The sequence below is a fragment of the Panthera pardus genome, unplaced genomic scaffold (assembly GCF_024362965.1).
Source record: "Panthera pardus isolate Hobbes unplaced genomic scaffold, ASM2436296v1 HiC_scaffold_21, whole genome shotgun sequence".
Classification (NCBI taxonomy): Eukaryota; Metazoa; Chordata; class Mammalia; order Carnivora; family Felidae; genus Panthera; species Panthera pardus.
The window spans coordinates 13,459,768-13,473,659 of NW_026526777.1; the positions used below are offsets into that span (position 1 = coordinate 13,459,768).

Consider the following 13,892-nt stretch of genomic DNA (forward strand, 5'->3'; position numbering starts at 1 on the left):
ATTTTTATTTCCTTTACCTAAAACAATAGGCTGCATCCAAAGCACGCTTCTTCCGCCGGTTGGACTGTTGTGACTCAAGTCTGTAGGAGGGCAACAACATTAGCAGGAGGTGTGGGGTCTTTCCACTGTTTTTTTTCCTAGTGGACTTTATAGTTTTCTGATCACCACTGGTATATGTGGAGGTGCCATCAATACCTTGAAAAAATGCATTTGGGTAACAAACATTTAGCTTTACCTTCATCAAATATAACCAGCCTTTTTTTTTTTTCCTCTGTATACTGTCACAAATAGCAGTGATGACCACAACAGCATCATCACCTGGCTACAGTCATTCCCCACGTAAATAGGACATAAGAAGACAATTGGAGGTGACAAGGAACACTTCTAACTGCAGCTGCTCTCGTCAGGAGGCAGCTCGGTGTCCAAGTCAGGGCTTGTTGGTTATGAGGATCACTACAGAAGAGGCCTTTGACCATAGTCCAAGGGCAACCTAGGTCGTTTATTTTAGTCAACCCTCAGTTGAGGCCACGTTCAGTCCCTCAGCGACTGAAAAGAACATGCCTTGTCACCCACCAGTCCACTCTCTTCCTAAGACTACTAAACTCAGAAGATTTCTCTAATGAACATAACCCGAGACTTACACTAAATTGCAGTGAATTAGGTTCAAGTGAAACAGAAGTCACCCTTACCTAATGCTATTTTGGGAAGCGGCGAAGAAAGGGCTTTTTCATTTATTTTATGGCATCCTCAACACTTTCCTGATTCCATCTGAGATTTAGAAACTCGAGCTCCCCAAAGCATGCTCAAGAGACTGCCAGTTTAAGCATTTAATCTCCACACTCTAGAGCATCATGGCTAGGTTAGAGACTGAAATAAATCTCTAGACTTCTGGGAGTGTTTTTCCATGAGTAAGGGCCACTGTAGCCTTCTGCATGAGGATGAAGGTCTCAGGTGGTGGTGGTTGGGAAGCGAACTCAGCTCCCAGATGCGGTGGTGTGGAGTCCATACAGCACTAGCCCGCAGCACACTTCCTTCTTAACGCTCATCTCCAAACTGGTTATCTAACAAGAGAAGTTGCCTCAAACCCTTGGTATCTCTTCACTCTCCTTGAACTTTGGCTAATCACTAAGAGGGGAGCAAAATAGGGGAAAACTAAAGACTTATAGTTATGTGTTTTTTAAATGATTATAAAAGTCTGATAAGGAAGCCGTTTGCTAGGAAAGGTGGAGTGTTCTGATCCGTATAAGGTTAGTTAAAGAGGCTGTGGTGTGAAGAGATTCCCTTCTGTGAAATACAGTTGTGAGCTCCCGACATTGGGTCTGGGGCATTATCAATGGATTTCCTTGAATGACCGCTATCGTCGTCTATAATACCAGCACGGGTGGAAAGTTGGTTCGCTTAAATGAAGACCAAAGGGGTTAACGGACTAGTAGTTTGGGAAGTTGATGAATCAGCCAGTTACTACTGCCCGGTCATCACCAGGCACTGAGCAACGTAAACAGGGAACCAATTCCTTTGTCCCAATCCTTTCTACCTTTATATATCTTTATCCAACCATTTTTTTACCCACACAACTAAAACTCCCCAGGCCTCACCAAACAATCCCGATTTCACCTGCAAACTGATTTCGTCCCCCATGAGACTGTCAATATAGGCCCTTCCCTCCCCCACCTCAAATGACCAAGTTTCAGTTACCTGCAAATCTTGCTTCTAGCTCTTCACTTTTATTGGGAATGATGTAATTATTAGATGGTACAAAGGTGCAGCAGGGACAGTGTAAGCTTATTTTAAATCCCAGGTTTCTGTCTGGAAAACATGAAGTCAAGGAGGTCATTTGGATATGTGACAATACCCTTAAATCTGCAATCAACTTACAATAACTTAAGGTCACTGAACAGCTAGGGATGAACACAGAGGGTGGTCGTAAACCTTTATGGTGGAGCCATTCATGAACGGCGTCAGTTACATCGAAGGAAAGCCATTCGCCTTCTGCCCTTGTCTTCACGACTTTGCTGTCAATGTAGCGCTGGGTTGGAGACGTTAAGTCTTTGGATTTGAGAATCTGGGGAAGGAAAGGAGAGAGAAAGGAAAAAGCTCAGCTGGCATATGGACAGCATGCCTAACCCAAAACCATTAACGCTATTCCAATTCATTATCTAAACGTAGCTCCACTCTGGTATCATCCCCATGTATTGTCATTTAATAGCATGGCTGTGAGCATAAAAACATAACACCAGGCCATTTGCCATGAAAAAGAGAGCTACTAAGTCATCTGTGTGTTAGGATAAAGGTGACAGGAACCTTAAAGCCAAGTGTCTAAAAGAAAGTGACAGTAATTATTTTTACTTTGCTGATATAAGCTTTGCAAGATTTCAGCCATAAATTCTATTCCAATAAGTTAATGGCTTTGTTGTTCTGCTTCTCCATTTTTTTTTTAATTTGGGGAGCTGGAAGGTGGGGAGGGACAAGAGGAGCGGGCCAGTTCAGAGGATCCATGCCCACACTCTGGAAGGCTCTGAATTAGAAATCTCCTTCTAATAAAGACAAAAAGGTCTCACCCTGGTTTCTAAATCCACCAACATTAATATATGTGGCATGCCTCAGCTTTTGAGGTAAATCTCTAGCTGGGATTTTTACTCTCAATGTGACTTGTTATGATTTATAAAGATATTCCATATCCCACAGACCAAGAATGAATTTGGGCAGGAGCAGTCTGGCAGTGTGTATTAAGAGCCTGAAAGCAAATCAGCCTGAACACTGAGACTTCAGAAGGATTCATTTATTTCAAATACGTAAAAAGCAACTATAGGGTTTCTATAGGAAGTGAATGTTTTATGTGGTTTTTAAAAATTCTGTCTGTCTTTAAATGATAGTGTTTTATGAACCAGTCAAACCAAGATCCCAGGTCTCCTAGAGCTTTATTAAATCCCTACCCAAACCTGTATCTTGCCTTTCCTTAGTACCTGGGGTCTCAAGCCCTATTATGTGATACCTGCCCCTCCTGATATTAAGTCTAACAACTCTGTGCTCATTTCATACATGTAGGTTTAGTCTCTCCATCAAGTTCATAAGCTTCCCCATGGCCATGATCACATCTTTGATTTGATGCCATTTCAAAGCACTGCACTCAATTTAATCACTATATATTACATGACTCTCTGAATACCCAGAAGACTTATTTACTCTCCTTTAAACCTTGCAAAACAAAAATGCATACTCTTCTTGCTGATTTCAAAATGAACTTTTCTTCCCTGTGTATACATGATTTGTTTCAGGTACTTTTACAACAAACGCTTCCTACGATATTTGGCGTTATGGTCGACTTTTTTCTGGATTAAGTACATTGAGAAAAGGAGAGACATTCACACAATTGAATTTTGGGGGGCCTTCAGTGAATTTTAGACAAAACCTACTCTACGGTCTTGCCCCTGAGGTTCAACAAACCCCCACTAACTGAAGACAATCTAGAGGCAATCATGATTCTACCACAGGCAAGAGATGTTCTTTGTGAATTAAAGGAAGCAAGTAAACATGGCTTGAGGGCTGTGCTCACTGGGTTCTGGGCTTGGCACACATGATTTCATTTCATTTAATCCTCAAAACATTCCTGTAAAGTAGATTGAGGAAACAGAGACATGGGGAGGTTAAATAACTCATGCAGTGCCTCATGGTGACCACGTATTGAGAGAGGATTCAAAACAATCCCCTAATTTTCCTGTCTCAGTGCTGGATTTTGAAGGCCAAAGAGTTATGGGGGTCAGTTTTGAATCATGATTCATGCTTACCCCTTTCCAGGTAACAAAAAACATTCAGTGATAGAAGCAGAGATTTTTTAATAAGATTATAATAAATGTTGGTACAAGACGGAAACATAACGTGTGGAATGTACACACAGTTAATGCAGTCATAAACCTATAACTTTAAAGGTACAGCTTAAGAGCAGTCCACTTCTCTGTAAATCAAACCATGTTTTGAAAACACTCCCAGTTGGGCAAATAAGACACTACACGTCCAATTCATGATTAATGGTATGATTAATCTAACCTAGGATAACAATGATATAACAACGGTTGAGAAGTTTTCAGCATTTCCATCTGCCTCACTGCTTAAAGATTAGTAGGAAATCCAGGGGCCCTTGGGTGGCTCGGTCAGTGGGGTGTCTCACTTCGGCTCAGGTCATGCATGATCTCATGGTGTGTGGGATCTAGATCCGCATCGGATTCTCTGCTGTCAACATGGGGTCCAGTGTCTCCCCCGTTTGCACACGTGCTCTCTCTCTCAAAAGTAAACATTAAAAAAAGATTTGAAAAAATCAGTAGCAAATCCAGAACTCATTTTTCTGATGTTAAATTTCTTCCCCTCGTCAACCTCCTATAATGATGAATTATTTCACAATGCTTTTATTGGCTTTGCTCCTAATCAGCACATTGCTTTCGTTGTTGTATTAATTACATATTTTGCATATATAAAATATATCAAATGTCTATGATATCTAGCTCTGATATAAATATATAGAGAGTCCCACTGAAGACACAGAATTTGTTTTAACCACCACATTGACCAACTCAGCAGGGAAAACACAGACTGGCAAGTCCATGAAAATTCTTCACCTAGAAAGAAGAGGTAAATTTAGATGATCTTGCTTTAAAGGCAGACCAAAACGGAGCGAGAAGATTCTGAAACTTGTTTTCTTTCTTAAATCTCGTTTTCTAGTAAGTGCTCCCTTGGCCACAAAACGCCACGAGGTTCTGACAGCAGACAACTTCATATTCTCATAGGACTGAGAGGTTCTCTATGTCTTCTCACCAGCTCAAGAACAAGCCCATTTAAACCACCCAAGAATGACAGCTACTTAGCTGCCCACTTCGGAAACAGAGAGGTGGCTTTGGTCTTGTGGGTTTGCTGTCTCAAACTTTATGGCCAAGGAGGTCTTAAACCGACTTGTTGCAGTGTAACTCCATTCTTTCTTACCCAGTCCTCAGTGGAAACAGGAAACAGCTGCTCTCCATCACTCATAGACTATCCCTCATATTCTTGGAGACTATTATTAAGTCCCCCTCAGCATGCCTGCTCTCTCTCTCTAAGCTAAATAAACCCTGTTCCTTTAGCCCATATTTAGAGGGGCAATTTCCCAAACCTTTAATCAGGTGGGTCACTAACTAGGATGAATGATGCTATATAAAAATACTCCTCCTACAGCTTCATGGTGCTGTTTCAAAACTGGCTAGAAAACCTTCTAATCACATCTCAGAGTCTCAAATCTTAACTTGAAAGGTATCTTCTTTCTAAGAATAGGCACAGCCTCTCTATTCCCTGTTTATCTTCCATTTATCACCCACACAAAATTCAACTGGAAGGGAAGAAAATCAGCCCACTGCTTTGATCGATTAGTACTTCCTTAAATTCAAGAGTTCATACAAAAATGACTAGATCGGTCAACTCCCCACTCTATTTTAGCTTTTGCTGTCTGTCTCTCTCCTATCTCCTAGCAAGTGTATTGAATGTGAACAGTCATGGGTATGCAGCTGTTGTTTTTTCTAGAGCCAAAGTCGCTTCTAAATTCCTTTATAGATATTGTATCATGACCAAGATAGTTTAGTTGAACAGTAGAAGCTTTCTTAGCTGTCCTCCACTTAGCTGGCCAGATTAACCAGGATTCTCCATTTGTTCTGTAATATATATTAGCTTATGTTGGGGTTCATTTGCTGGAAAGCTACTCTCTACTATGTTCCAAGCACTTCTGATCTTACCCGTTGAGTCGTATGCTTAGCAAGTATCAATTGTACATGTTTCTAAACTTGTTTATGATAGCTGGACTTGATATTATAATTTTACAGGTGAATTAAATGGCCTAGAAATGATGAAATACAGGACCAAAAGTGAAGAGAGCTGTTGCTTCTGTGAAAACCAAGTTGAATGCTTTGGAAAGTCTTCATACATACAAGTTGCTTTAAAATAGTTTTTTGGGGGGTGCCTGGGTGGCTCAGTCGGTTGGGTGGCTGACTTTGGCTCAGGTCATGATCTCGCAGTCCGTGAGTTCTAGCCCCATGTCGGGCTCTGTGCTGACAGCTCAGAGCCTGGAGCCTGCTTCGGATTCTGTGTCTCCCTCTCTCTGACCCTCCCCTGTTCATGCTCTGTCTCTCCCTGTCTCAAAAATAAATAAACGTTAAAAAAAAAAAAGTTTTTTTTTAACAGTTTGGTGGTTCCTCAAAAAGGTAAACATAGAATTATCATTTGATTCAGTGATTCCACTCCTAGTATATACCCCAAAGAACTGAAAGCAGGGACTCAAACAGATACTTGTACCCCAATGTTCATAGCAATGTTACTCATAATAGCTGAAAGATGAAAACAACCCAAAGTGTTCATCAATAGATATACAAACAATCTAAATAAAATGTAGTATATACACATAACAGAATATTATTCAGCCATAAAAATGAATGAAATTCTGACACATATTACAACATGGATGAATCTTGAAAACATCATGCTAAGGAAGCCTGGGAGGCTCAGTCGGTTAAGCGTCTGACCTTGATTTTGGCTCAGGTCATGATCTCACGGTTCATGAGATCGAGCCCCATGACTGGCTCTGCACTGGCAGCGTGGAGCCTGCTTGGGATTTTCTCTCTCCCTCACACATGCTCTCTGTCTTTCAAAATAAACATAAAAAAACAAAAAACAAACAAACAAAAAACCATTATGCTAAGTGAAATAAGCCAGACACAAAAGGACAAATATTACATGATTTCATTTACATAAGGCAGCTAGAATAGGCAAATTCATAGATATAGAAAGTGGAATAGAAGTTACCAGAAATGGAGGGTAGGTAAACAGGGAGTTATCATTTAATGGGTACAGAGTTTCTGTTTGGGATAATGGAAAATTTCTGGAAATATTCAGTAGTAATGGCTGTATGACGCTGTGAATGCACTTAATGCCACTGAATCAGGTACTTAAAAAATGGTTACAAGGTAAATTTTATGTATATTTTACCACAACAAATTTTTCTTCTGATTTTAGATGTCAGAGAGACAGCTATTGAAGAAATAACAATAGGAATAATCTGATAAAAACCTAGAAGGATCCTGCACACCCGTCGCTCAGCAAATTGGCCTGAAACTTCTTTCTTATTCAAAGAAACGAAAAACCCCAAATTGTAGATGATGCCTAATGGATGTTGTTCACGAAAAAAATACAACATGGGTTGGCAATAGGCAGAGTCAGCGTCCAAGAAAAGCCCTTGGCCTTTTATAAAAAACACATATATATGGTTTAAGTTAAAATACTCATCCCCCACACTCACTCACTCCTGTTTCTATAATCCGCCCGCCCCTTTGACTTTTTTCAAGTAACAGACCAACAACTGTTTCTGACCGAATTAGAAAAGACAGCTTCTAATACACTGACAATGAGATTTAGCTGTCTCTCACTTAGCTACCACCCACAGCGGTATGAATGTTACCTTCATTACATTATGGATATACACACATTATCTATAATACGTGCAAAATACCCACATACTGCCTTTGGCAAGGCAGTGAATTACAAGACTCCCTACACAAAAGGATCCATTCATCTCTCTGCCACTGGAAAGCAGCCAATCAAGAGTGGATGGAGGCAAAAGTCACTGATGTTACCCAATCTTTTGGGGGGAAAAGAAAGAAAGAAAGAAAGAAAGAACTAGATGCAAATTACAGCCAGAGGAAAGCTTAGTCTTAAAGGTATAATGTTGTAAATCAACTCAGGATTTGGCTTAGACACCAAGGGCGATACCCATTCCTCTCCTAGGAGAGGCTGCAAAGAGGTATAGAAAGCATTAGGTATTTTATTTTACTTTGCATATGCAAACATCAACGGACCCACAGGAAAACCAGGGGGCCAATTCAACCACACTTCTAATGGAAAGAGAAATGTAACAATAGGGCTGTAGAGAAAAACGGGATCCTGGTTAACCAGTTGTTGTTTTTAAAGGCATTTAATGTTTTTACTGTACTTAACATTTAAGTGTATTTAAATGTTTGCGGTTACTTGCACAAAGTGATTAGCAGATGCTGAATTAAGCGTTTACTCCATTGGCCACATTCTCCCAGATCTGCCTGACCTCACATTCTCTAACTTTACTGGCATGAAGCGTCCGTGTTAGAAAGGCACTTGGGGGCCATGTGTTCCAACCCATACGATTCATTCTCTAACATTTTGGTCTCTGTCTGAAGACTACTCATGAAAGTAGCCTCACTACTTCTTGAGAAAGGCCATCTCGCTTCTGAGCAATTTGTATGCTGTAATTTTCCTTATCTGGGATTTTCAATATCGGAGCGCCTAGGGGGCTCAGTTGGCTGAGTGTCCGACTTCGGCTCAGATGATAATCCGGTTAGTGAGTTCGAGTCCCACGTCGGGCTCTCTGCTGTCAGCGCAGAGCCCTCTTTGGATCCTCCGTTGCCCTCTCTTTGCCCCTCCCTCTCTCTCTCTCGAAAATAAATAAACATTAAAACATTTTTTTAAAATAAAATCTCCTTGGGGCGCCTGGGTGGCTCAGTCGGTTAAGCCTCTGACTTTGGCTCAGGTCATGATCTCAAGGTCCGTGAGTTCGAGCCCCGTGTCGGGCTCTGTGCTGACTAAAATAAAATCTCCATCAACTAGCCTTCCCTAATGACAGTACCACTGCTCCACATTCATACAATCACTTGCATTTATTCAAACATTTGCACGTTTTCATGTTTTTTAGTATTCCAAAGAACTGTGAGGTGGACGTGATTATCTACAGTCTTTATTATCTACAGTCTTCAGCTAATGGAAAGAGGCTGAAGTACTTACTTGGGTTACCAACGCCCTGTAGGGTAAGTCTGGACTGACATCTTGCCCTCTGAATTCCAGCGGAAAGGGCTCCCCCATGTTGGATTTTGCTCTCCGGAACAGATGTAAAATGCTTTTTCCATGTCAGGCACCAGCCATAAGAGGTGGCTTCTCTCCACTGCTTCCTTCAGGACAAGGTTTGAGGTCCCTCACCATCTTTGTCAAGCCCCTTTTCAATACTCCTCTATAATAATTTCCTCAACACACTCAGGTGCAATCTAGCAGAATGTGGAGAATATTACAGAATGTGCCCCGTGTGGAAGAGAGGGGCTCTTCCCCTCCTTGTTCTGGTCGCCATTTTTGAGGCAAACTATTTACTTTTGTCAGCAACCACACCACACCATTGAGTCAGAGTAAACGTTGTATAAAATAAAACTTTTGTCCTGACACAAACTGTTAGGTCAGATTTTCTACCCCAAATCCTTTCTGGAATGACATGGAATAAAGAGAAAGAAATGAAGGAAGGCAAAGAGGGAAAGGAAAGTTGGTTTATCTAGGCCCATGGTTCTCTAACTTCAGCCTGCATTGGAAACACCTGGAGGGCTTATTCAAACACAGATTGTGGAGCCCCACCCCCCAGGTTCTGATCTAATAGGAATTTGCCTTTCTAACATATTCCTAGGTGATGCCCAGGCTGCTGGTCCACTCTGAGAACCACTGCCCAAGTCTATGCTTATGCAGTTCATTCTGGCAGTTGGTTAAGTGCAAATTACACATTATCTCTGTTAATTTGGAACTTATTGGACTCTGGCCTTTTGGGATCTCTCTGAATTTTGTTTGTCACTCAACGTATATGCTATTCTTTGTGGCCACATAGCATCAGCAACTGTGTACTTCATCAAGGTGATGAGAACAATGTTAAGTTACCTAGAGCCAAAACCATACCCTGTTGCTGGGTCCTTGGGTCCTTCTTTCCTGGTGGGCCCTGTTTCTCTGATCAACATCCTGTGGTTATGTTGCAGTGTGGCAGCAAAAAAAAGGAGAACTTCACTCGTGTAAGGTGTGAGGCCCAATTTAGGCCAGGAGTCTTGCCCATCTTTGCCAACTAATAACCAGTCCTGTGGTCCCTTAAGTTTCTTTGAAGAACCCACGGGGTTTGCCAAGTGCCTTTGGAAATCATTAATGCAGTGAAAAGTCTCATAGGCTTTGAAGTCAGGCAAACATAAACTATCACTTACTGGGTCTGTGATTTTCTTATTTATGAAATGGGTTAATAAGACACCACCTTCTATGTTTGTTAAGAGAATTAAATAACACACAAGCAGAGAAAGCACCTATCACATTGCTGGTATTCAGTAAATGGGAATTATCATGATAATTATGTTCCTTATCTGGTCAAAATCTTCCAGAGGCTTCTACTATCTAATGAATAAGCTTCAGGTTCCATAGGTCAGTATTTCAGACACAACTTGTCACCAATCCGTCATCCTAGACTCACCTCTCATCCCTAGAAACCAAATCTAAACAGTATCCCTAAAATATATATTCCACATCTCAACTCTGCATTTAGACCGGTATCCCTCAGGACACCTTCCCCACTCCTCCCATTTTTACTTAAAAACAAAACAAACAAAACAATAATGAAAACCTTCCTATTCTTCAGCCTAGCTTTTCAATGAAATGGTTACTTTCACTCTGAAGTCAGTTTTCTTATCCTAGGCCCCCAGCAATTACTGGGGGTGCTGAATAGTCAGCCCTTTGCCCACAGTGGCCTCGAGGGTAATGCTGCATGAGTGTAAGTATCCATTTTTTTCAACGGGGTAGTAAGCTACTAAAAGAGAGAGGGAAGCATGCACTTATTTATATCTCCATAATCCTTGCATTCCAGTTGGTTGACACTGGAGGCTTCAAGAATAACATTCACTGGGGCGCCTGGGTGGTTCAGTTGGTTAAGAATCCAACTTCAGCTCAGGTCGTGATTTCACGGTTCGTGAGTTCGAGCCTCATGTCGGGCTCTCTGCTGATAGCTCAGAGCTTGGAGTCTGCTTCAGATTCTGTGTTTCCCTCTCTCTCTGCCTCTCCCCCACTCATGTTTCTTTCTCTCTGTCTGTCTCTCTCTCAAAAATAAACATTTAAAAAATTAAAAAAAAAAAGAATACATGTTCACTGATTTAATTTTGGAGATTCGACTCTCTGGGTCGAAATCTTGCTAATACCAGCATTTACTCTCATGCAAAGAGACACTCAGCACACTGATGAAAGTGTTTCTTGGCTTATCCACAGGAGGAACAACAGATTCTCCAACATACCACTTACATTGACTGTGGAGGAACCTTTTGCCCACATGACAAAAGCCAAAAGCCAAACCAACCTACATGTTCTAAAATATTTAATACAATCAGTTAATTTGTTTAGTTATTCATCCATTTGTTGAAAAATTGCTGGGCCATCTTATATGTGCCCGAGTCCTCATTTATTCATTTGTTCCCATTTATTTTAATAGAGCTCACTCCCTCCAGTTTAGTTCAACAGATATTAAGCACTTGCTGTGAGCAAGGCATCGCCCTTCTGTCCAGGACAATAAGATGGTCCCTGTTCTTAACAGTCCACATGCTAGTAAGGGAACGCAGACCTCTCGAGAAAAATTTAAAGCGATGTGTTCATGGGGCAGAATGAGGTCACCGAAGCAGGGCACTTCCTGGAGCAAGGAGATAGCTATCAACGAGGTAAAAAGGTTAACTACTAACATCTGAAAGGCTGGCAAGAATCCTGGGCACTGTGAGAACGCAGTCCAGGCCACAGAGATGTGCTGGCTCATTACAAAAGAGAATAAATAAATGTGTTTTCCTTTCTCTGCAGGACTCCTTCATCCATCCTAAGCACTATAAGCTTGAACTTAGGGAGAGTTTGCTCGGTAGGCATGTTAGACTGCCAGGGCTGCCTTAACAGAGAGGCTTGAACAAGCAGAAATTCACTCTACCACGGTTCTGGGAGCAAGAAGCCAGAAATCAAGATATTGACTGGGCCATGCTTCCTGGGAAGCCTCCAGGAAGCCTTCCTTACCTCTCCCAGCCTCTGGTGTCTTGCCAGCAATCGTTGGCATTCATTGCTTTGAAGCTACCTAACTTCAACCTCCGCCTTTGTCTTCACATGGCATTGTCCCTGCGTGTCTGTCTTTACACAGTCATCTCTTATAAGGACGCTGATCACACAGAATTAGGGGTTTACCCCCTACTGCAGTAGGGCCTCATTTTGACTTAACTGATTGCATCTACAATGACTCTATTTCCAAATGAGGTCACATTCTGGGGTCCTGGGGGGTTAGGACTTCAACATATCTTTGTTGAGGGGACATAACTCAAACAGTAGGTGTTCACAGGTTATCCTGGGTTGCGTATGTTCTAAACGCTGTATGAAGTCCTTCAGAGCAAAGGACATTCTGGCTCGTATTCCGCGGAGTCTTTTCCACTGAATTTGCACAGTCCCTTCTTGGTAAATTCCGATCGACTCATTAGAAAGACGCACACAATCAAGTGACAAATAAGCCCTTGGACAATCAGTCTTTGAGAGTGATAGAAACGACTTCTTGGAATTTGGGGGTGCCAGGTGAGCATCCGACTTCATCTGTGAGTTCAAGCCCCACATGGGGCTCATTGCTGTCAAGGCAAAGCCCTCTTCAGATCCTCTGTCTCCCTGTCTCTCTCGGTCCCTCTCCCGCTGTCTCTCTCTCTCTCTCTCTCTCTCAAAAATAAGATAAAAACATTAAAAAAATAAACTACTTCTTGGAATTTTATGTACACACATCACAAAGATTATGTATGTATGTGTGTGTGTGTGTGTGTGTGTGTGTGTGTGTATGTACATCTCAAGGACAGAAAGAATCATCACTGTAAGCAATTTTATACTGCATTTTTACCCTTCTATTTAATACATCTCTTCGTAGAATGAATATAAGGAGAAAAGGCAAGAAAGAGCATCTGCAAGGAAGAGAAAGCAGGGCCTTACAAAAGAATCAGAGGTGGGTGCAATGGCTTTTCTTCCGCAGACACAAATGTAGCTCTCTGTTCCTGCCGCACCGTAGCCCCCCGTAACAATGCTGGGTCGCTCTGGGGGTGCTTGAGAAACTGACTGCTGCTTATCCTTCAGGAGTGGCTGAGCAGACCCGATACTTATCTTGCTGTTGCCACGGCCCTGTCTTGTAGTTGCCATGGCTCCTTTGAAATTGCATCCCTCTAAGGCTGTATACCTCACAAGAGCTTCGAGAGTCTGCACAGTAGACTCCCAGGGAGTACGTATCAGCTTCAAAAGAAAGACACACATAAAAATACAGTCTCTCTGGAGCTCAGATATCTTCATTATTATGTCACTACCTTAAGTCTTTCTCCTTATAGTGCAGAGTTCCTGTATTACGTATGCTCATGTGCAATTATGATAAAGAGTGGCACATATAGATCATTAGTGGTCTTTATGGAAAGGTCACCAGATACGTCTTCAAGCTACACACACACACACACACACACACACACACACACACACACAGGAAAGCCTTTCCTCTCTGATGAAAACACCTTATAATTCTCTATTGTTTCCTTCACTTTTTAAAATTCCTCTACAGATGGGCCTTTGTACTGACTGCACATATGCATAAACAAGTAAATTCATTTCCACAGGTCTGAGGGATGAAGGAGTCCTTTGTGTGAACAGAAAGTCTCTCAGATGTCACAGCTCAATAGCATTCATAAGACCGTCATATATAAATCACACAGCAGAGAAACACATTCAACGGCACACAAGTCACATCAGTATAGGCAAGGAAAGAGACATGTGCAGGACAACCTTCAGTGAAAGCATCTGAAAGGAAACTATGTCAAGACATGAAGTCATGTCAGCCCTTGTGGCTGGACCACACAGCCTAGTGCTATGGAGTTTGATAATTCCAGTTGTTTCCTGCTGTGAGGGGAAGGAGTGTCCCCGAGAAGACTGCAAGCTCTCTGGGGCCACATCTTCTGATTTTCTTGACTGATCTCCCTTTCCAATTCCACTCTGACTTAACACCAACATACACATACTTGAAAACCACACTTCCAACACCCTTT

At 41.8% G+C, this 13,892-nt stretch overlaps 1 protein-coding gene across 3 annotated transcripts in view; it reads right to left on the minus strand.

Annotated features, from left to right (window-relative positions):
- Positions 1-13,892, minus strand: part of TGFB2 (transforming growth factor beta 2) — an 82,422-nt gene that overhangs the window by 7,518 nt on the left and 61,012 nt on the right. For 2 of the 3 annotated variants that reach the window (XM_019465644.2, XM_019465645.2), the window contains 3 exons: positions 1,930-2,062; positions 1,696-1,806; positions 18-195 (listed from right to left, as the gene is read on the minus strand). In XM_019465644.2, the coding sequence (XP_019321189.1) occupies positions 18-195; positions 1,696-1,806; positions 1,930-2,062 (422 nt within the window). The remainder of the gene's footprint in view (positions 1-17; positions 196-1,695; positions 1,807-1,929; positions 2,063-13,892) is intronic. The other variant, XM_019465647.2, reaches the window with a different exon arrangement.